The sequence below is a fragment of the Manacus candei genome, unplaced genomic scaffold (assembly GCF_025592945.1).
Source record: "Manacus candei isolate 608988 ecotype Guabito, Panama unplaced genomic scaffold, ASM2559294v1 h1tg000050l, whole genome shotgun sequence".
Lineage (NCBI taxonomy): Eukaryota > Metazoa > Chordata > Aves > Passeriformes > Pipridae > Manacus > Manacus candei.
This window is the reverse complement of record NW_026138098.1, coordinates 7,241,386-7,266,099: the sequence shown is the minus strand read 5'-3', so window position 1 is coordinate 7,266,099 and position 24,714 is coordinate 7,241,386. Positions and strand designations below refer to the sequence as shown.

Sequence of the window (24,714 nt, the reverse complement as noted above, 5' to 3'; positions counted from 1 at the left end):
AATTACTGAGACTTTCCTACAATTTAAAAACGAGAATGAACGTGATGAATTCTCTGAGCACAGGTGACAGTTGTGCAGTTATAGGTGGGTTTCAGACCAGGGAGCAAAGAGGCTCCCAGGCTCCAGGAGACATTGCAGTCCCTGCCTCAGCCCCAGCACGAGGGCCCATATGGAGCAGGATGCTGAACAGAACCACGAATCTGAATTCCCAATCAGCCATTGTGACTCTTCGGCTCTTTCTTTTTCCTGTTCTCTGCTTCAGTGGGTTTCTGTCAGAAAATGCTAACAAGCCTTTAAGCTCTTTAAGAGCTTAACAATTTTTCAGTTTGCTCACCAATAGATTTCGTGCAGAGTATTTGTTTCCCACGCGTGGTGCTATGACACAGCACTCAATCATATTTGTCTTCTCCCCTGATATATGGTCCAACCACAATACACTTGGTCAAACCTTTGCCAGCCTGTCAGTTACATATTTTTCTTACTCTTTAGGAAAGTCTAGTGACAAGTGATTGAATTCAAAGACAATCTGGGCAAAACACTGATCTTAACTTAAACAGACAAATTGAACACAACCAGCAATCCCTAAACAGCTACTGACTTATTTTTTTTTACTATCAGAACCAGGGGAAGTTTGCTAAGGACAGTGTGAGGTAACCAAGGTACTGCCACAGCATTGCAGCAGCTGTGGATGCTCCTGCCCTGAAATCTCTTAACCCAGGCACTGGTATCATCAGTTGTCAGGAGGATGATGTCCCAAGTTCTCCCTTTTGCAACAAAATAAAAACCTTTTTGAAAATAGAGAAAAATATCCAAATACATAGCGAGAATGGACTGCCTTTAGTGTCCGAGATAAAACAGAACCTAATACTGTTTTTCCACTTGGAAATACTCCTGAATAGGAAAGGAGAAAAGAGTTGCTGTGCTAGACACAGTTGTCAAAGATGCCCACAGCATGATGACTGTAAAGTTATGAAGGAGGGAGAGAACATTTAAAGACTGTTGGGAATTCTTTCCTGCTCTCTATCTCTATAAAGCATGTGAACCTGTGTTTTTTTTACTAATTTACTGTTTTCTTGGCCTACACTCTTATAGAATTGCTCCCTTACCATTTTTTTGATTATTGAACTGGACATTTTATGAACAAACTCTAAGAATATTCATTAACCTGCAGTCAAAAAATGTCCCTGAAAACAAACACAGGATCTTTGTTATTTAGCACACACAAAGAGAAGAATGCCCGGGTTACAAACTGCATTTACAACACTCACATTAGTAAAAATCTCCTTTCTCTTTTTTCCCCTTTGCTCTCCCCACAAGTGATCTGAATGTACATGAAACATAAAGCCACAGTTTTCCTGGGACACGGCGAACATCCGTGGGCTGGTGATATCTATAGAGTCCTATGTGCAAGCCTTGCAGCCCCAGGAGCACTCTTACATGCCATGGCACAGGAATACCAAACAAACAGACACAGGCTTTAAAAACAAGAATAAAAAAAAAATAGTATGAACCCCTAGACTTTTAATCAAACTCCAGCATGTGAACAAAGGCCAAACCTGGCTGATGAGAGGCAGTTACGGTGGCAAGTGGACAGTGACCAAATTGCCATCAGCTCCTTTAAGTAATTTATAGAGCTTCAGTTCTGTTCCTCTTAATTGATCATGTCTCCTTGAATTAAACAGAATAAACACACGAGTTTAACTCTATTTGAACTGTCAGGCCCCAGCTGGTAAATCCAGGAAAGGAACACAAAATGGGAACTCCCACACACAGAAACGGGTGAAGGTGTGAGCCCTGGCTCAGGACAGCTGGAGTGCAGCAGGACACACTGAACTGCTTCAGGGGCTTTTTCAACACTGATCAAACTTCTCTCTCTGCCCATGGAGGGAGTTCCTCCTGTGTCCATCACAGCCTTCCCTTCCTGCCACCTTCCAGCACCGAGCCGGCACCCTGCCATCGCTGGAACAGCCTTCTAAGGCAGGTTCGTGAATGCTGCCAGAGAACAGCAACATCGACAGATCCGTTCAGAAGAAGATTATGACATCTAAAACTCAACTGGCTGCTTTGTAAGAGAAAATGACTTTTTGAAAATGCAGGTGACTGCATTTTACTGTTTCCATTCACCAGAAATACATAAATACCTCCACCCCCAGAGTTCACGACGCCACAGCGAGTCCCAGTTAAAGAGCTCATTACACTGCCACGTACCTATTGCTGGTCAGATGTAAAATGAAGTTAAACCAATGAAGCAAAAATAATCCATTTAATGCTTATGCTCTGTGATGCATTTCTATGGGGTTTCTGTTGTTGTTGTTACAGTGCTTCTGTTCATTCTTATGCTTTAGTGGTTCAACTGCAATTTATCAGCCTGGAGTGGAAAATACCTGGCACCTACTTAAAATGCATGGAGCTAGCAATAAAATTAACCTTGTGGCAATTGTTTTCCCACATGTTTGATAGACCAATGTCAGCTCATCTGTTAGAAGGAAATAAAAAAGTCAAGCCTAAATGTACAAAAAATTATGATGGAAGCCTTAAATAAAGCAAGGGTAATGCAAGTTTATTGAGTCAAAAATCAATCAATCAATGAGCGAGTGGATTAGGAGCACCTCATAAGCCCCAAAGAAATAATTTGCCCAAACACTGGGATTTAACAGTAGAGGACCAAATTCCAACACTTTTAGGAAGTAAGTAATGAAAAATCAATTCGAAAGGAAAAACAGATCAAGAACCCTGGATTCTGACATGCCGACACATTTATTGCTGAATACCATTTCTTGGCTGACCCGAAAACTTCGGAAGGTGTTTATTTACTTTCAACACCTTCTAGAGATCAATATTTTTAATTTGGATCCGAGTTATTATTTTTCACATCACAGCATCGGGGAGCGGAGTAAAGTGGCTCATATTTTAGTGCTAAAAAGATCGATATGACAGTTTCACCTTCACTGCAGCCCCCCGCAGCCGCCCGGGTGCACATCATCACATCCCGCAGGGGGGTGCGGTGCCGCGGCACAGGGAGCAGGTCATCACCCAGCCCCAGCGCCAGACAGCCCATGATTTACCTGGTCATGAAGGGCCTGGTGCCCTTAGAAAACCAATCTTGCTTCTCCCACTTTATCAGGCCTGTCTCTTACCCGGTGTACGGGAAGGGGGAGGGGGCAGGAGGAGAGAGAAGGGGAAGAGAGGGAGGGCAGGAGCAGAGCAAAAGACAATCACTTTCACAAAGCGGATTACGTCCCTCATCGTAAATGCATCCATTCGTTTTTACCTTCCTTGAACCAGGGCACATCTGTAATCGATAATTAATTTTCCATAAATTTCAAAATATTGTTCTGGTGGCTGGAAGGAGTTGGGCACGGGGAAAGCAGGAGGGAGGATCCCTGCGGCACGAGGCGTCGCTCGGGGGCTCCGGTGGCTCTATCGATCAGCGCTGCGGGGCTGGGGGAGGCACAGACCCTGCAGTGGCCCTGCCTGACAGCTCCTTCCTGCAGCCCTTAAGGATACACTGCTGCTCCAGGAGCCAACGCAAACGGCACAGGTTGCCCACTGCGCTGTCGCAGCTGACTCCGCTCCGGCCCCAATCTGGCTGCCTCCTTTCCACTGTGATGTACCGGCTTCAAAGGTGCCTTTTACATATAGTCTTGGGGCTCCAAAACTCCCTTTCTCAGTGGCACCATCCTCCCAGGGTAAGAGCCGAGATACTACACAAACACTAATGTACTGCTTCAGAAAAAGGAAGACTACTTCTAAATTCTGAGAAGAGCATTAAGTCAGGTTTTACTGTACACAGGTCAGAGTCGGGATGTGTGTGGCACGAGGACAGGTCTGTGGGACCCGTGGCTGGCAGGCCTTGGAAGACTCAAGCTTATCTGGGCATGCACATGCTGCACAGATAACTGCTGCAGGCAGATGATGCTCTACAGACAGACCAAGTAGTCTCATGGCCACGGAACCACAACTCAAACCCAAGGACTAACTGCACACCCCCGAGCGATTCCATAACAAAATGGTGATGTCTGTCCCCAAGAAGCCATTGGTGACACCATAACATAACTGTTGCCATTTAGCGCAGTAATCAGTTCCTTGAAAGCACAGCTCACTTAAAACCAGGGGGATACCAAAATGGCAAAAGCATGTACCAGGTAAGAAGTATTTATGGGGAAATCTCACACTTTCTTCTGAGCATGTCCTAGAAAACAAGCAGCAGAGACAAGGAGGAAATGCGTCTCTGTGGATGGGTTGCTCCAAGGAACACATTCTTTTCTCACCATAATGAATAGCTCATGCTCTTTAAAAAATTGCCTTCATGAAGTCCTATGCTTGGAAGAGTAATAAATGACAGTCATCCTCCTGGGGTGTGCTCCAGAATACTAACTGAAAAGTAAATGCAGGACTATTTCTCCAAATTATGTATTCAAGCTAAAGGTCGTATTAAAGGAGCAGCATTATGTAATGACATTAACTGAAAGCCAAGCAGCTTCTGGCTTACTGTCAGCCACACTGCAAAGTCAGGGTAAGGAGACTTCCCGGGACTCGCAGAGACACGCGCAGCACCCGTGCACACCATCCCCTCCATACACCTCCTCTGCACAGAGAGGGACTGACACCCACTTCTGAAGTCAACTCCTGAAGGATAACAGCAGAGAACTGCAGTGACTGATAAATGATCCAAACATGTGAACCTGTGCTTTTGTGACACTGTTCAGAAGGAACAGTCCTTGGATTTCAATGCAAAGCACCTAATTTTCCAATTAAATCTTGGCAACTCAGTAAACATTTTTGTTTTGTTGATTTCTGTCAATGAGAAACCAAAGGGATTCAGGTCAAAGAATGACATTTTTAACTCTTACATTAGTATCAGGAGATCAGAAAACAAACACTAAAACAAACCTGGCTGAGATTAGCCATGGGATCCTGGCACTCCTGGGTGCTCTTTGGAGGCCTGGCAGGGAACGAGTTCATGAGTTGGTATCTCTCACCTGGGATAAAAGGCTGAAGACTGAGGACAGGTCCAAGGCCCCTGGGAAACATTCATCACTGGATATGCTTTGAGGGAGACACACACCTCGGATAACATTCCCCAGACTTCTCCACTCCATCATCCGTGCTAAGGAACACATCCTTCCAGCTCAGCCAGTATAGAGACACAGCATTTTACCGGCCTGTAAACACCCACTGCACCTCTGGAGATTTACAGACGCTCTATAAGCAGTATTTTGTTGGCTCGTGGTTAAAGGCAAAAAAAATGATGCAGAGTTCTGGTACACTAGAAATCCTAAGGAACGTCTGCCAAGTGACTGCCTTCAGCTCCACAACCTGATTCAGGATTGGTTCATTTAAGTTTATTTAAGTTTGAATTTCCCAAGTATTCTGATTTTTTAGCTCAGATTTTTCTCACTCTTTCAAACCCACTGAGGTTACTTTGTTTTTTGTCCCTCAAAAAATCATTTCCTCATATAGAAGAATAACCCTTGTCTACATGGAGGAATTATTACTCAATATGAATTTACAGTAAAGCAGCTGCTCTGCACTTACACAGAAAATAGCAGCCTCAAAATTATTTTTTCATCCCTTCCTTCCCCATACAGCTTTGAGGCCCCTGGCACATAGGCAGTGTTCTCCCACTACTGCCCAAAAGCTAAATGAAGGTACCACCAGAAAGGGGTCCTTGCTCCTGCCTAGAGGGTGAGTCTGGGGAAAACGCAACCCTCGGGTGAAGGTCCAAAGGAGATTTACACTCTCTGCCCTTAGGGAAGCAAGTGCAGGGTGGTTGGTGAACTGCAAAGTCACTGTCACTGATAAGCTGTGCTAACTCCAGTTTTAAAGCCATTAAAGCTTCAACAATATTTAAGTTCTGGGACAGGTAACTGGAAATATGGTAAAGCAACATCTGGAACAGTGGTACATAACTCCCCTCCCCTACCCCAATCTTGAACTTTAGTTCTATATTGTATTAAGATTCTTCTGCTGGTCTTGGAGGAAACGCTGTTTTTCAATTCCAAAAGTATAATTACAGAATCCAAAATATAATAACACCTTCCAAATGTTACTCATGCTGTGTTCTCTCCGTGCCTTAAACCCACACCTCCCTGCATGTAACAATCCCTCCCCTAAGGATCTGTTCCCATGTACTGCATCAACCTGGGGATTCGACTGCAGCTTTCCCTGAGCGTGTCAAAAGCCAACACTCCTGTAACCTGGGAGCAACCTGTGTCTGTGCATGTGTCTCAGAGGAGGATTTAGGTGCCAGCACCAGCATGAACACCAAAACACCAGGTAGGGTGTGTCTGGCAGTGAAAGGTGCCAAGGCACTGGGGTGTTTTTCTCCTCATCTGTGTCACACACATCATCCGTATCAGGACCCAAAGCTGGTGCTGTCAGTTCCTGCCCTGGAACTGAGGGGTTTTCAAAGTCTTACCCGGTACCTGGGCATCAAGGGGACAGGAAGCTTTACAATGATCTGACCTTAGAGTGACTATTGTTTAAAAGACAATTTGCATAAGAGGGACTGTAAACAACAGTAACATTCAAATGTGGGATTTATAACTGCAGCTGCTTTCACAAAGAAATGAGTCAATACAGAAATACTCCATCTTTTTTGAAGACCTTTTCAGGAATGCAAGGCAGCTTAGGCTGCAGCCTTCTGAGCCTGAGCTTAGTAAGCAATTACTGTAATTAACTGAAAGAGAGACACAAATTATTGCAAAACAAGTTAGGGAGTCTTGGGGGGTTTGTGTTTTTGTTGGGGGCTTGGTGTTTTTTCTGTGTGTGTGTGTTGGTTTGATTGTTTTTTTATAATAAAGTTATGATTTACTTTGTCCTCTCCCACCCTCCAGGGTCCACAGATTTCCTGATCATTAGGACTTTGTTCCAGACACTTCCACATGTTACCCACCCCTTCAGACTTCCTTTCCTTACACGATTCCTTCCTCTGTGGTCCAAACCACACACACTGCCCTAATGCAAGTGGTCAAACCACCAACTATGAACTTTTAATATGTCACCCAAATTCTGGCACAGTTTCTGGGCAGTCCTATTTCCCATAATTTCCAGGACAGCAAGCCATACCTGCAAAGACGTGCTGTCCCAGCCTGCTCCAGGGGACACGGACCAGGTCACCACCAGCACAGAGTACCTGCACCTGCACTTGTTACAGACACACTCATGATGAGCCCCAACACTGTACAAGACAGACTTACACCTGCCACGGTATTTATACCATCCAAAGTTCCCTCTTGGACAAGCTGATGCCCCTCCCTGTCAGTGACCCAAACAAACCTTCGCTCTTTCACTGCCCTGGTTCTTTGGAATAAACTGAATCTGCTTTTCAGATGCTGATTCCTATTTATAGCACAATTTTCCTATGCTTATTAAAAGCAGATGGAAGAGAGACCTAGTAGTTTGAAGACAGAGAACATGGATGTCTCAGAACCCTGGTAACAGCAACAAAATAAAACATGCCTCCTTGTGAGAGATAGGGAGCCTTTTCCAAATGTTAGGATAAATGCTACACAGAATCACAGGATAGGTGTGGTGGAAAGCACCACAGTGAGCCATTTGGTCCAACCTCCCTGCTCAAAGCAGGGTCATCCCAGAGCACACTGCACAGGATTGCAACCAGACACAATCCTTCTCCACTAAACCTGCACAATGAAAGAGGCACAACCTGAACAGTCAGACTGGAAGGACACCAGTTGCACAAGCTCATCCAAACACCACAGGCAGACCTGCCTCTCCCCAACAGCCAAGGGCACTTTACCCCACAACACCTCCAGCAGGGAGGGATCCTGCACAGGACACGGGTACTGGCCTGGGAAGGGTTTGCAGGTAATCTGGGAGTAATGCCCAGCTCTGCCAAAGTTCAGGGCAATTTTGCTTCATTCAGAAATCAGATTTTACATCTTTCTCTCTCTTTTGTTTCTCTGGAAAAGGTGGAATAGAATGAAACCAACTTGAAACTGTTTTGTACTTAGATACTACATAGCCAACGGAAGGGAATGGATAACGCTTCCTTCCCAACCACGACTGCTACCACAAACCTCTGGAGACCTGGTATTTATCCTGTTTATTCAAAAAATTTACTATGATCAGTAGCTTTTGTTTTGCTACACATTTATTTATGTTAATAAATTACTGCAAAATTAGCAACCTGGATGCAGTGTAAAGGCCAGAATTGAGACACAAAGCTATTCCCGTACAGTGAGCCACTCTGCAAACAGCAATATTTGGAATTGTTTGGACAGAGGTAGCAGACTCTCAGCCAGACTTCATGAGCAAAAATCACTAAATTTGTCAAAATGACTAAACCCCACATTTCCATCTTTTTCTCTTTTGTTTCATATGCTTTGCATGTCAGACAAATTATCAGGAAAATACTCCTTGTGTGACATTTCATTGCTTAATGCTTTACTGGTGCAGTAAAACAAGACAACTGCTGAAATTATAGGAAAATAAATTTGTAATTTCTTCCTCATTTAGCCATTTTTGAAGCTCGTGTATAGGAAAGTCATTAATGTTATGTCCTCTTATCGATGTTCCAAGCCTTTCAAGGCATAACTAATGTTTTTTCTATACTCTTCCATGTGGTCAGTTAAATTAGACACATTATTTCTGTGCTGTTAGGGAACACTGATCAATAGACACTTGGAAAGCCCTCTAAAACTAAGTGGAAACACTTCCTCAGTGTCAGAGGGTTCTAGTTTGGGTCTGTATGCTGTGAACAGTGCTAAGTGTGACAGAGCAGTGAGTGCATCTGAGGCATTTCCACACTCCCATCCAAACCTCCCAATGCTCATGGTTCGCCAGAGGCACCGCTTGGTGCTCACTGGGCCTCTGTCACTGACTTCTCTCCCTGGGAACGGCTCCACTGCTGAAATCCATCAGCTCCTGCCAGCACAGCCTGAGGCTTCAGCCCAGCTCCACCTCACTCAGAGCTGCGCAGGTCCTTACTCACCATTTTTCCCTTGGAAACTGGGTCTTTCCCATCAACAGCCATATCCTGAGATATGAGCGGGTGTCATAACACAATTCCATCTTTTGCTCCTGTTCATTTGTGTTTAATTGTGAAGTAACACATGCATTCCCAGCCTTTCCACAATGTACGGTCGGTGAGCTGTGCAGCGAAACCTGACTGGCAAATGATGTTCACAGTCAGGGAGTGAGAAGCCTCATGGATTGCTTTCTTTTTGGTTACAAATGCTACATTATAATGTAATTTCAAACACTAATAAACCCATTAGTTTCTATCAATAAACACCATACATTTGATTTTTCTGTAGTCATGCTGCTCTTATTTAAGAATTAATTCAATGCCTCAGACAAACACATTAGCAAGTGCCTTAAGCAGTGTTTCATAATTTCTTAAGCAATTATTTTCACATTTTCCAATCTCACATCTTTTCTTGAAAGCCAGAACCATTCCAAATCAAACACTTTGTCACACAAACCAAATTCCTCACACGCATTACTTGAAAAGAGCTGTTAATAACATCATGTCTCTGCTCAAGCAATGTGTAACCGGCCCTGCCCTTCGCCCAACCATGTACAAACGCAAACAAGATTTCTGACTGCCCTGTACCTTAGGTTTTTTTTTTGTTTATTGTAGAAAGACAAAACTTAGCAACTAGGCCTCCAAATTTCTAAAGGGGATCCACGTGGGGCTTTGTAAACTTCAAATTAAAGCATTTGCTGTATTATTTGTGTCAGACCCTCAATTATTTCAGCAGATAACACCATTTTTCATTACCATTCCTTCTGTTCTAATAAATACTCAACATCCTCCTGAGCGCTTGGCAGACCTTTACCCAAAATGCCCTTGAGCCCTCGGCCCTTGTGAGGAGCACACGTGCTCCTGGCCTTGCTGGCCGGTGGTCAGCAAGGGGCCAGGCACCTGCCATGGTCACAGTCCCGATGGGCACTGGGGACAACAGGTACAGCTGCTGAGCAGCGCCCCACAGCCCAAAGAGAGGGCCAGGAGCACCCCTGTGTCTTAGAAGGGAAGGATTAGGTTCGAGTAAATACACTGCACAGCACTTCAATGTCCCCGAGACGTGCAGAACGCAGCAGGTACCGAGGCACTCACAGAGAGCAGGTGCCGGCAGGGCAGTGCTGTGGGAAGTTGTGAATCCTTGGCACAGGCCTCTCGCGGATGAACGGCAGATGACAGGCACCAAGCAATCCTCTGCTCTCCTTTCTGCCTTTGGGAAGTTCTCTGCCCCCTGGCTGTTCTCGGCCAGGCTGGGAGGTGCTCACAGTGAACACGGGGCACAATCGCAGTATCCGCACACTGGTGCCCACCAGGAGCCGGGGCACTGAGCCCCTGGTGTGGAGCAGCTCCTGAGCCCCTGGTGTGGGGCAGCGACAGCCCAGGGCACGGTTTCGCTCTGCTGCACCCGCTGTCACACGGCACAGGGCCTGGGGACAGCGACGGGAATCCCTGCGCTCAGGGAGGGGATGGATGCCACGATCAAAGCTGCGAGACTTGTGTCTGTACCAGGACAGCCTCTCCCGTGCAGAGCCTGCTCCCAGCTCCTCTGCTGAGGAGGTTTTCTTCCTTTCACCTCCGGAAGATTTGCTGTGCTCGTGGACTGCAAACAAACTTTACTAAACTAAAAGAACTGAAAACAGGGCTTGAATTCCATTCACAGTATGTGAAAATGTCTATTAACCATGTTTTCCCTCAAAATTGTTTACTGTTTGCATGCAACAGATTTATGTATTAAACTGAACTATATTTATTCTTCAAGAGCGGATCAAGAAGAATAAATTTAAGTATTATGTACTACAAAAACAGGAAAATAGCTAAATAAAACCTGAGAACCATCATGCAAAAAGCAGGCAACAAGCCCTAAGGTGCCAAGGACTCCAAGTTAAAGCCTTGGAAATATCTGTGCAGTATTGCTGGACTGTCAAATGCAGAGATGTCAAACAAATGGCAGATGATTGAGAAGAGTTACTGTTTGAGGTATGTGTTGAGCTAACCAATAACTGTTACATAAATCTTTGGACAAATTACTTTAAAAACATACAATAATTAAATATGCAATAAAGCAGAAGCAAACAAAAATGCCACACGCTCCTACACTGAAGCAAGAGCAGCTCTGCTCCATCCACGGCCCACGGCAGTGCTGCAGGTCACCTGCCGCCCAGTGGTCCAGCACTGGGAGCTGCCCATGCTCCCAGAGCCCTCCGGGTTCTCCCACACACAACACGGAGCAGGGGAAGGGAAACAAAATCCCAATTGCTGCCCACTGTGAAATCTCCCGTAAAGCAAGGGAGGGTACGGGGCCAGGCAGAAAGGTCTGACTGATGCGGTTCAGGCTCCTGCTCACAACCTGCCAGCTCCCTCCAGCACCCCAGGCAGTGTTGGCCCAGGGTTGGCAGGGGTGGTTGGAGGGCTGGGGACAGGCCCTAGGGCCAGGGCAGCGGGACTGCAGGCCTGCCCGCCCCCCTCACCGCTGTGGGGTGTCCCTCCTCGGCCGGGCTCTCCCAATGCCCCCACAGAGCCGCCAGGCAGTCGTGTCCTGCATCCACCGGGCTGCCCATCGCAGGCACCCACAGCTCCCGGGAAATGCTGAATGCAAACACGGGCACCAGGGCCACCTGCGTGCAGGGAGGCACCTCCCAGGACCTGCCAGCACAGCACCCCTGCCTCAAAGGAGAGCTACGTTTTTTGGGTTAACCTCCCTTCTCCAGCAGCAATCAGAGAAACTCTTTTTTTAACCTTTAGAAGCTTAGAAATAGTTGATTTCCTCTTGTGTTCAGATGGTCTATAATTTAATTTCAAGTATTTCAGCTGATTTTTAGATGGATGGGTTTCTACAAAACTAGGTTATAATTATTCCTTATAAATAACCTCACTTTTTTCCATGTAGCCTGTTGCACAACTGTGGGGTGAAATTCTGAATATCAAATCCACAGTCCACAGAAAATGCAATTCCATATAGACTGTAAATCCATAGTTGATACAAACAGAATAACGATTCTGCAGATAAAGAAGCTGCTTTATCGCCAATTTCCTCAGCAACAGCACATTTGTAAACAAAAGAGATTGACCCAAGGTTGCATTATTGGGCTACTGATCTGTGAAATCCCTTACTGTTTTGTAATTATTCCTCCTCTTCCAATTATATAGAAGTGTCAGAAAACAGGTAGAAGATAAGCCATGAAATTCCTCCCAGCAAGAACTCTGTCGCCGTCTTAAAAGATTTGTTTTAAAAATGCATAGAAAAGACAAGTCAAAAACAGAGGAAGGTTCTACTTTGGAAACACCTTTCAGATCCCATTTCCCATCCAGAAGAGATTGGAAGCAATTACCTGACAGACAACTTAGTTCCCTAAGAAATTAAGTGGGAGATTTCATTTCAGGTGGTTGTAAATACATGTCCATGTCACAGAATGACAATACTTCTACAATCATTTTTCCAGGACTTTGTCAGAAGCTGTAGGATTAACTTCGACATTCACCAGCTCCCTTCATGAACCCGGTTTTTTCAATTAAAAGAGATAAAAGCTAATGAAGAGGTCAAACTTCGTGATGCACATTTCAAAAAGCTCCCAACTGTGTATTTCATCGAAACCCCTCAAAAAGCAGGAGGTTGTAACAGGAAGAGATTCTGGGTTTTAATGAACAAGATGAGGATGAACACGATGAGGCAAGAGCTGCTGGAAGATGTGCAGAAGCAGTGAAGTCTCCACTGAGTGGTACCAGCCTCGATTCCTGACAGGCACTGCCACCACGAGGCTCTATCCTGCTTTGCATTGCTTGTATTTCCTACAAATGGGCTTTAAACCCTCGTTTTTCCATTTCCCTTTTGCTAACACATACACCTCACCAGAAGCACTTCTCTGCTTTTGGAATTTTAGGGGCCTTTATGAGGAAGACTAGCATGTTTTTCCAACAGTTTTATTCCTTTTATTCTACCTAGGAGTGGAGTTAGCAGAAAGTAAAGATTACACAAATACCCAAGTAGCAAACACCCAAGTGCTCCGCTACCAGCCCTCACCCAGGATCACCACACAGCCCTCCACCCAGGAACCCTCTCATTGCCACCAGCCTTACAGCCTTACGCAGCTCCCACACACTGGAGTACCAACAAAAAAACTCCCAAAGAACTGGCAGAGTAAGATTTGTTTAAAAATATTTATACTTAATCATTTCTTAGGGAAAAAACCCAAAACGACAGTGAGGCAGAGGGAAGTGTTTTCTCAGGAGTGATGTGGGAGGCTGGTGATGACAGAACACTTGTAGGTTTCTCACATGTGTCTTAGAAAGGAGTCTGGCCTTTTTTCCATCCCAGAAGATCCTTCCCTGGATAAACTCCACAGGAGCTAATTTGAGAAGAGTCTGAGTGACACTCCTGGCTCCTTCTGTGGCATCACCTTCCCTTGCAGGACAGCCCTGTCCCCATCTCTGGGGACAGGCACTGCTGCTGCCACCCACTCAGACAAATTCCTACTTCACTGGATTGGCATAATTTTCACAGATATCATTATAAAAACAAACACTGATACAAAATAGAATTCCATGGAAAGGAGAGGAAGGAAAAAGGAGAAAGTGGAAACAGGCTAATGTGAGTAGCAGAGGAAAATTCAGATCAAGACTACAGCAAACAGAGAAGCAAGAAAACACACTCCAAAGCCTCCTGTTCAGCAGCGAGTCACAGTGACAGACAGTGACATATGTGAGACTGTGATCGACATCCCAGTGGCAGCAGAGCCCTTCCCGGGCCTCCTCAGAGCCAGAGTGCTCGTGTCCCAGCCGGGGCTGAGGGGAAGGACACACTCCATGTGTTTGAGTGTCCACACGTGCCCTGACAGCCCATCAGCAGCAAGTGCCCAAACGTGCCCTCACACTCCAGTGGCACTGTGTGTCCCAGTGTGCCCTCACACTCCAGTGGCACTGTGTGTCCCAGTGTGCCCTCACACTCCGATGGCACCACGTGTCCCAGTGTGCCCTCACACTCCGGTGGCACCACGTGTCCCAGTGTGCCCTCACACTCCGATGGCACCACATGTACCAGCCGCAGTGTGGGGTCCCAGCGAGCTGCCCTGGAGGGTCCAGTGCCCACGAGGCTGTCACGGGCACCCCGGCACTGCAGTCTGGTGCTCCAGCTCCATCTCCTGGGGAAATCCTGCCTTTCTGCAAAGCCTGAACACTCTGTAAAACTGTTAATGAAGAAGTAGGCTGAGAACTCATCAGGCATGTGAATTCCCCCAATATTCAATTTAATTACGTCTCTCTTCCTAAATCATCTTTTTTACTTAACCAAACTCGAAATTGCCAGAGCTAATAAGCTCAGGAGAATCACTGTACACCATCCATTTCTGGGAACAGGCCGATATTTTCTAGGACCCATTAATAACTATGACATGATTTATGTACAAGATAAATTCATTTCAATTTCCTTTTTCAATTAATGGCCAATTATTCGAACTCGGCTCAACCAAAAATATTACTCAAGTATCATTAATCTAACAAAAATTAACTTTACTATTCTCTCAGTAATGTGCAGATATAATTTTAAGGTAAAATAACATACTTGAATAACATGTTGTCCATGTGTATTTTTAGGACCACTGCTCCCCACTAGAGCCCCCATTATACTGGCTCAGGTTAATGCTATCAAGCATAATGACTTAAGCAAAGCTCTGTCCTAGGTGCCACTGCAGGCCACCAGTGTTTTGTCTACCTCAGCGTAAGACACGTTTTACATTAAAACAAAACTAGTGGTACAGAGTGTGTGAAGTCAAAACAATCAGGGGAAAAAACCAAAAAGCACAACCTTTTCCTACACACCCTGGCAGTGCCCAGACTGTCTTTATGTTAAGTGTTCCCACAGGCTGGTGTCTCCTGCCCCCACAAAGGAGCACTGGGCACTGCTCAGCTGCTGGCCCCCATCCTGCCTAGGGACAGCGCCGTGCCACCTGGAGCAGGGACGTGGGCTGGATGGGAGCACCCCAAAGTGCAGCATGGGGCCTGAGGGACTGGCAGCTCCCCACACCCCCAAGGATCTGTGATGGCAGGACACCCACACCGACTGAATGGTGCCTCTACCACCTTCAGCACCCAAAACCTCTTGGCCTCTGTAACCTGAGCGCAGGTTTGGCAGGGCTGGGGACAGAAAGCCTGGCAGAAAAAGGCCTGTTACTGCTGTATTCTCCATTTGTATCCTATCTTTGTCCACCTCCAAGGTGGTTATTGAAAAGAAGTTTCATTTCAATCACTATCTCACCAAACCTGTCCTTTGGAAGCAGGGAGCTGTGCGAGCACAGCAGCCTCTCCCCATTCAATCTACTGCTACCAGAAGTACAAAATCCAAAAATGTCAGAAATGGTGGTTTCAAAAAATGTATTTTCCTGGTTTAATTTCAATAAAACTCTGCTATGCAATGAGCTAACTGCAGTGCACTGCACCCTTACTAAGAGGAGGAAGATGGAACTTCAGCACATCACACGTAGAGCCCAACGGCTCTTTGTTCACTGCAAGGTCACCTGTGGGGCTGAGCAGGCAGACAGGCAATGAAGGATTCTGCTTATTTCTTAAAAACAAACCTATATTGGGAAGTAAAGCAATTACCCCACTGGGCTGATGCTTCTACACATCAGCTAAGGGCTGTTCCGACCACATAGCTCCCAACACGCCCACAGAACACTCGAGGCAGCAGCTGGTGACCTGCTCACTCTTGGAGGTCTGGTTTGCCAGGACCCTCAGAATTGACTTGATGCACTAAAGATTCTCTCTCAACCTACAGAAACCATGTGTTCAACACAGCAGGGAGGTTTAAGCTACACAGGGGTTTCCTCTGCTTTCTCTGAACAATGAAAAAGAAAAAAATGCATTTCCTAAGCAATATAAAACCTTAATTGAGTACTCCAGAAATCAATAAATACAGGGCACGAACCAACTAGATTTTATCTAGTTGCAATAAAAATGTCACCAATTATACTGACATGTTTTCATACAAAAATAGTTATGGATTTGATGACAACATCAACATATTTCTGGCTGCTATTCAGCTTCAGTATGAATGTTCTTATTCCAGTATGAAAATACCTTATATACCATTAACTTGGGCTATTTCAGAAATATCGAAATGTAAAAGTTCAACAAACCCAACTATTTTTGAGTAACTCCTCACATAAGAAAAGTGTCAAGATTTATAATTTACCCCTTCCATGAAATACACCAAGTACAATAAAATTAACAGAGAATGTAAATAATGAGATGTTGGGAAAAATCAATACAACTGCAAAGATCTGCTTTATTAAGAGTGAAGTCCATTGGGTGTAGTCACAAACAAATGAAAGTAATGTACTGAATTTCTCAGCTTCTCAGCCTTATTTCACTTTTTTTGTTTCTGTCTTCTCTCTTCACTAACTGTACATTCTCTGACAAGATCTACCTCCTAAGTGACATTTTATATGACAAAAGAAAGCATCACGCTTTCAAACAAGGACTTACAGGAGGCTGCCTTTCACAAAGCCTTGCCAAGCTGTTCGAGTGTCTGAAACCTCTGGCTAGCATGGGAGCCAGTCTGTCCACACCCATTTGCCATCAGTATTTCCAGTCAGAACTGGGACAGCAGCAGAGCTGCCGGTTTAGTTCATATGAAATTTCTGGGAAGCCCTCGTTAGGCCTGCAGAGGCTGTCACCCACCAGCCTCATCCATAACTGCTGGGAGCTCTCCAGCACTGCCACCTTCACAGAGCTGACAGGCGTCAGCTCTAATGCAGCCACTCTCTGCCAAGAGATTAATCTTCAGGTAATTTTTAAATCTGATAAAGCTGTGTTTCTCCAAAGCGTGACACAAGCTGCTTCATCCCTGTGCTCCCCGTGACACCTCTGTTGCTCCCAAGGCCTGGCCTTTACCAAAGCCTTGGGTCAGGAGTTGCTGTCCAAAGCTGCCTCCTCCCCAGCCCGACCCACAGAGCCTGCAAGCTGAGCTTATCTCTGGGACATGGTCTTGCCATCCCAGCACCTTCCTTGGCCATACACTCACTGCTCAGCCTGGAGGTTACTTTGTGCATGAGTTTAGTAAGTTTTGAGTGGAACAAAACCCCACACAGTCTCATCCTACCACCATTCCCAGCAGAACAAACCCAACCCACCAAAGCTCAGTTCTCTCCCTCATCACGACTCCTCCCCCTCTTCGAACAAATCCGAAACCTAAAACCAGTCACTTCTATACCAGATTCAGTGTATGTGACCATAAATGACAAATCCTGATATTAAGCTTTATGTCTCTGATTAAGCCAAATGAACCATTTTGATCCTTAATACACACTGAGTTATCAAAGTTTTTAAAACCAAATCACTCCCCTAGAAACACCTCCTTGTCACACCGGGTTGTTATTTCTCGTGTGGAACTCACCCCCCTATGCTGCCATGAGCCAGAAACAGAGGTTTTGTGCTGAAGGGACAGGTTGTTGACAGTGCTGTCTCAGACCTGCCTGTCAGTCCTATCACAGGCAAACTGAGTAACTGTGGGCAGCAAAGTTTCGTTTAGCTTTGCAGGAGCCAAGCCAAGGAAAGCCTTACAGAGGAAGTGATGCCAAACCTTCTAGAAAAGGGGATGTGAGAGCAGCAGGGTTCAAGGTTAACCAAACTGCAACTGCTTGGGCTTCTCCCTTTCTCAAGAAAATAGCATTATACAATAATATATGTGATAAATGTTTATATTTCAGAGACAGAGAGGTAATAATATAATAACAACAAGGCCACCATCTGCTGCCAAGTTTATGCCTTAGAAGGGATGGAAAAAAGCCCACAGAAGTTACAGAACTTTGCAAACACAACTAATGAGGAAACAAGTAGATGCATGACATCGTGCAAGCCAAACCACACTGGAGATAAGACCAAACCTTTACCCTAAATGGAGACACCACATGTGAATCCCCCACTCAGGCAGTCACCCAGTGTAAGTTACAAATACACGCACTGAGCAGAGGAGCTGGAGAACTGCCAGCTCAAAGCATGTGTGTAAAACACCATTTCTATGACTCTTTGATTCCTGACAGCAGTTGCAGGAACTGAGTACAAGGACTGTCAGCATTCAGTGCCAGAGAGCAGACTCCAAGAACTCAGAATGTTAAGGAGCTCAGTATGAAGGTGCAGCCTCTCTCCAAGTTTTTGGGCTTTGGTTCCAAGCCACTGCTACTACAGTCTAGCAGGGAAGGTATAAAACACTCCCCTAAGTGTTTTATAAGGGGAGTGTTTTATACTCCTCTCAGTGTACTATCCTCTCAGTGATAGTAACACAAAACATCATTGAATAATCACTCATCTTTTAGGTTTTCCCTTTTCCACACTGAGCTGATTCAGCTCTAAAAGCTTCTTACAGGTTGAAAACAACAGACAGAAAAAACTCAGAAACATCATTCTATGAGACCATCTTTTCACTGTGCTTTTAAAAATTATGATGCAAGACTTAGATTCCAGAACACCTGTACTGCCCAACTGGATCCCAGAATACCTGTGCTGCTTTGCCTTGTCTGCATAGAGACAAAATCACCATGTTTTCTACACTCCTTCTCCACTAGCCCCACTTTCAGGGGTCACATTCCTCCTTGAATGACAGCACTGCACTGGGAGTTTGTTCGAGTCTGTCACCACAACCTGTAAATCCTTTCTAGAGTGCTCCCCCCCCAACAGTTCAACAGAGGGCAATTTAAACAAATAATAATAATAATAATAATAATAATAATAACAATAACATGTGTTTGGTTACATTGCTTTCCACAGAAAATAGTATCGGTAGAAGCAGTCTTTTTTCCCCCCCTTTATTGAATATATTGACAGCCTTAATAAATGAAGAATTAGAAGAAAAAAATATGCAAAGTAGTACTTATGACAGGAAAGGGAGAAATACAAAGGTTGTTGGGGAATACTGCAAGAAAACACATTGCCTAGAAAATAATGCTGGTATGTGAAACAAGAAGGTATGTTATCTCTTGAACTGGGAACTTTGCAAAATACAGAGTTCTTCACAGAGACACAAAGAGCACATACTCTATGACTGGTACTCCTGTCAGCTTCTGTAACAGCCCTTTTATTCACCATAGTGGCATCAAAAATAAATGTACCTCATGCTAAATAAAACAACTTCAATATTATAAAGTATTGTGGTCATCTTTAAAAAGAAGTTGCATTTTGTTATAGATTGCATTAGTCTTCTATGTTGTTTCCCAAATTAAGATCACAGATAATTATCCTTTTGTCCTGTATCAGAGAAAGGTCTAGCTGGAAGGGATTTCTGGACCTCATCTGGCTGAAGGTCAATCAGGTAATGCAGTTCCCCTGCCCACACCAGGAGGCACCTGCTGCAGGACCCCGCAGGGTCTCTGCCAGGGCGTGGGTTTATCTGGATGCAGCTCTGACCTGTGAGTGACTCCAAAACATGCAGCTCTGTCCTACTGCCCTTCACCTACCGGCACTTTCTGAAACCTTCAGAAGACAGTTTCCATGTTACTGGCTGAGGTTTGTCCCACTAAGGCTCAATAAAGTTCATAATCTTGTTTTTCTCTTCTTTGATGAGGAAGAGAAAATAACACTGATGCCTCCTCTCCAGTTCCACGCTAGCTAGGCTTCTAGCCAGAGTAATTAAAAAAAGGAATAAATAAGAACCTGTCCAGGTTCTTATTCCCCAAACTTATATGCCTCCAAGTTGGGGTTTGTGTGCGTGCCAGGGGATGGTTTCTCCTTGTCCAAACTGTGTCACAGGCACTGTCTTTGGCCACTGGGCAGCACCACCTCTGGTGTCAGAGAGAGCCCAGAGGCACTGGGGAGCCAGGCTCCTCTGAGGAGCATCCTGGGGGAGAAGGAAGTTGCTGCCCCAGGGAGAAGGCAGATGTCACTATTCACCTCCTGTGAATAGCCTCCAGGTTGTTCTTTCCTGTACAACCCAGCAGTGACCACCCGGACAAAGAGCAGATGTGTTGGCACAACACACAGCCCTGGCGATGGCCACACGAGCCCTTCTGCTCTGCAGGAAAGGCAGTCCTGCACACATGGATTTACATGTACCTAAACACCACTCATGTGCTAGTGCAAACCTGTGCTCTGGCTCTTCACACTGTGCCCCAGGCCAGTGGGGCTGTGAGCAGCTCAGGAGGTCCCCGACAGCAGCCCTGAGCCCTCACCAGCACCATCACCAGCTCACTGGCACCACCTCACACTGCCAGACACTGCCAAGCTCTGGAATGGGAGGTGACTCCCATGCGAGGAGCCACCAAGGTTAGTTGTTGGAGGAAAAAAAGGCCTTTGACGATCATTTTAAACAAAAGACAGTGCATATTGATATTCTACTCATTTCAGACGGATGCACCCCTGTGAGACCAGCACATATGCATTCCACGGGGTAAACGCTCTTAGTAAAGATGTAATCATCATCAGGATGGAAACAGCTCATAGCCCCACATGGGTCAAAACCCCCAAATCAAAGAAATTCACCTTTGGTTGAACTGAACTTGTGAAATAAAGAAATTTACCGTGAAATGCTCCTGTGATTTATAGTTCTCATCCAGGTAAACTCGAGCTCTGTTGTAATCTTTCATTGCATCACTTGATAACAATTCTCTGAAAGAAAAAGAAGAGATTGAACACGTAAAGGGAGGTGCAACGGTACGGCATTGCCTCGGCATTGCTCTGTGCTGTGATGTTCCCAGCATCACTCAAAGGAACCCCCGGGGGGAATTCCATGGGCAGAGATGCCCCCGGCACAGCCACCTGCCCGGACGCTCTAAAGCTCCCATGGTCAGTGGCACCTCCGACGTAGATCTTGAGTTCCTCAGCGCCGTTTGGACACGGCTGGGAAGGACGCGGGCCACCGATGCCCACAAAACTCCGTGGATTTGGGTAATTTGTGCAGAAGGCCCCGCGGTCCCAGCGTTACCCATCCTCGCCGCTGCACCGCCGCCCGCCGCCCGCAGAGGGCGCGCGCGGCCCCGGCTCGTCCCCGCACGGCCCCGGTTCGCTCCCACCTCCCGGGGGTTTGGAGGCGATGAATTAAAACATTCCCGGGGGAAGCTTCGCGGTTCCGCCGGTGACTGATCACTTCTGCCCTTGTCCCCGGCTCCGAGGGTGCCCGGCCAGGGCCCCCCAACACTTACTTCACGAACTTGTCCACGTGAGACATGGAAGCTTCATAGTTTTTCCCTCCGAATTCTTGACAGTGTAAAGCCATGAAGTGGGGTTTGTGTGCATGGACGACCTGGAACAGAGAGAAAAGCCAGATTTAACAAAGCTGTGTCCGCAGCTCTGGTCACACAGCATGAAGGACACACATCCAGGTGTGTCCCCTGGATGGGGAGGGCTGGCAGCTGCTGCCTGAGAGGTAACTGGCACAACAGCAATAAGCATCAAGGGGAGCATCATTTGCTATCCACATAAAAGACTCATAATACACAGTAATTATCTCAAGTGTTTTCCTTTTTAAACTATAAATTAGGTCCTAGGGATTTAAAATACAAATAAACTCTTTCAACTCCCCTCAAAGAGGGCCTGATGTCATTAAGATGATCAAAACATCTCCTTGTCTGGGAGGTGGAAGAGTTCAAACACCTCAATTAAATTAAGTGGGTTTCTTTCCACTTTTACAAAATTTCCCAATGCTGATTAGCTGCTGTGTTTGATATTTTTATCTACAGAGTATGTGATTTACAAAAGTATTTAAATAACACACACACTATGGTACACATACATATCTAACACACGAGGCACAGAAATCCATCATGCTATTCCAGGTGTTAGTCTTGTACACTGCAAATATCTTAGATACTAAGCAGTCAGCACTAGGATGCAATTACCATACCAAAAACCTAGAATGCTTCTGTCTCGCAGCATGCATCAAATCAAATGTTTATAAATCAAGTGTTTATAAATTTGCTGCTACTTTGAAACACCCATTCCATGTTAATCTGTCCTACGGAATTCTCTCTATGTTGTCTCTATTCAGCCCTTTAAACACCACATCCAAAATGTTTCTGTGTTGATACTGAGTCTCTACAACTTGTATTCCACATCTTACTGTGAATTAACAGACACGAGCTGCAGAACTACTTCCATTCTAAAAGGGAACAGTCTGAAACGATAAATGATGAGCCAGTGCAAGCACATGGGGAGAGAACACTCTAAAATCCGAAACAGGATTCCCTGACTTCTGAAAGGTGGCCCTGGGCAACTCCAGCCAGCACAGGCCCACGCTGTCCGTGCAGCCACTGGGAGGAAGAACAGCTGGTTTCCACCAGCTGCTCCCAGCAGAATCATAAACCAGCTGCCCTGTGCAGGCCTTGGCTGCAGGCTCGGGTGCTCCACATGTGGGGGGCACAGCACCTCTCCCGCTGGTACTGGGGCAGAGTCGTGTGGGAGGTGGGCATGGGGACTGGAGAGCTCTCCCTTCAACACACCCCAGGGAAGGACAGCTTGAAAAACAGTGATTTCTTTCCCTTTGTACTCATTGCCTACCCTACAACTCTGAAAAGGTACAGATGCAGTAAACCACTGCAGTCTTGCTTTTAATTATGGGAATCAGAAGTGATTAATATTACTGTTAAAAGGTCTTTTCTCATTCCATACCCCTGCCATGGACAGGGACACCTTCCACCAGACCAGGTTGCTTCAAGCCCCATCCAAACTGGCCTGGAACACTTCCAGGGATGGGACACCCCAACTGGAAGTTGTGGACGTTTCTTTTAAACCACAGTGGAGAGAAACTGCCATTTGATCTGATGACAGAGTACAAAATCCCTCATTCTCAACTGCACAAATAATCTCATTAGACAATCAAGCTCAAAGACAATGAACTAAAGATCAGCAAAATCCAAACCACAGCAGCTTAGCATTGAGCCAGAAGCAGTCACAGGGCCCTGCTTTGAGCTGCCACCTTCTCATGACAGCACAGCTGCCCTGCTTGGGGACGTGCTGTGGCAGGGAGGGCCCGTGGGCACCGGCAGGAGACAGTGCCAGTCCCTGCTGGAGCCTCCTCGGAGCACACGCCCACGTGCCCACCAGGCACAAGAGGGCAAGGTGACAGCGAGGTGTATCACCAGTTGGTGGCACATCCTTCCTCGGGGACATCCCTGGAACACTGCTCTCCATCAGTGCCCGGAGCAGTCCCTGTCAGTGGGAGCAGCCGGGGGTGCCAGGGCCAGCAGCAGAGGGGGTGGTGGGACAGGCAGCCACAGAGTTCAGAGAGGGGAGGCCTGGCAGCGGCTCAAGCACACCAGAGCCAAGGGGAACCCAGAGTACCACTGTGCCCAGGTCCCAGGGAGTTACAGCATTGCCAACCTACACTGGGTCAGCCTCCAGGAGAGGGAATGTCCTGCTGTGGGCCTCCGAGTGACTTCAGACAGTTACTTCCTCCTCTGTACCTCAGCTTCCCCATCAATGAAACACATCTTGACACTGATCTGCTCACTGAAGCACTCTGAAAGGAGCTGCTGTCAGTGTTACAGGTAAATACTCCCACTCAGGTGCTTGAGGATCTTTGAGCACTTTCATTAGCTCATTAATGCTGGTCTCTGCCAACAGGAATATCAGAAATCTTGCTTTAAAACAGACCATCATTGTTAGGGACCAAGAATGAGCCAGAGCAGGACTCAAAGGAAAGTCTAATTAAAAAAACCAAAAACAGCAAGCAGGTGACAGACCAGCTGGCTAAAAAAATCCCTGAACTACAAGAAATGATACCCAACTGGGACATACTTTTCCTCTGATACATACTTCCCATAACTATGAAAGCTTACATTAGTACTAGTTGATTTTATAGGTTTACAAACAGCTAAGAGAAAGCTGCTGAGAAAGCATCCCTGTATAGATACTCCCTCCTTTCTTCCCAGGGTGCTGCCCAAGGGACCACAGACAGCAGCCTGTCGTCACAGAGTGCAGCAGCAGTGAAGGACTATGGAGCATCCTTACTTTACCTGGTTGGTTCACTTTGTTCACTACCTGTAGAGAAATACCAACCAAACACAGCCCATGGAGTGGAACTTCAGAACAGAGCTCATCTGTGCTCCCCAACACAATGCCACCCCAATTCCCCATCTGCTTTATTGCTCCAAATCAGTTTTGGACTCTACATCCTGATCTCATCTATTTGGATGGCTCTGTGACACTACCATCATCAGAAAATAGTTCTAATTATTTAATCTTGTAGTCCATCCATTCTCACTGTTCCAGGGCAATGCACCCAGTAACATCAACTGTGGGCACAGCAGAACCAGCACCGTGTTACTTATTTTAACTACGACAAGTTTGCTTCAGTATGAGCTCTTCGTACACAGCTAATCAAACTAATGAACTGGTAAGACAAAAAAAGTAAAATAAACAATTTCATGTAAGATCTAGGCATAAACTATCTCACATTCATGATCAGTCACAGGGAGCCCTGAATAGGGAAGTCCTGCCTTGAGAGAACACTGCAGAACAATTCCACTGTGCTGCAGCAGCCACAGAAAACACTCCCAGTCTCTGAAGTGAGATGCAGAACACAGGTTTTTTGGTTTGCATTTAAATCCTTGAGAACCTGAAATCACAGCTGGTATTAAAAAAAAACCAAGAAAAAAAAACAAAACAAAACAAAAAAAAACCAAAAAAACTTATACTGAGGATATATCCATGGGGAAGCAGCATTGGCTTAGTAGAGGTTGTCATAGCGTTCCTCACAGGTTAAACCACTAAAGCATACCTGAATATTAGTTATGTCTTCTCATATA

The 24,714-nt window shown here is 45.8% G+C and overlaps 1 protein-coding gene across 2 annotated transcripts in view; it reads right to left on the bottom strand.

Annotated features, from left to right (window-relative positions):
- INPP5A (inositol polyphosphate-5-phosphatase A) overlaps positions 1–24,714 on the bottom strand; it is a 184,192-nt gene that overhangs the window by 108,469 nt on the left and 51,009 nt on the right. For both annotated transcript variants that reach the window (XM_051801198.1, XM_051801199.1), the window contains exons 3-4: positions 21,112–21,212; positions 20,491–20,578 (exon numbers count right to left, since the gene is read on the bottom strand). In XM_051801198.1, the coding sequence (XP_051657158.1) occupies positions 20,491–20,578; positions 21,112–21,212 (189 nt within the window). The remainder of the gene's footprint in view (positions 1–20,490; positions 20,579–21,111; positions 21,213–24,714) is intronic.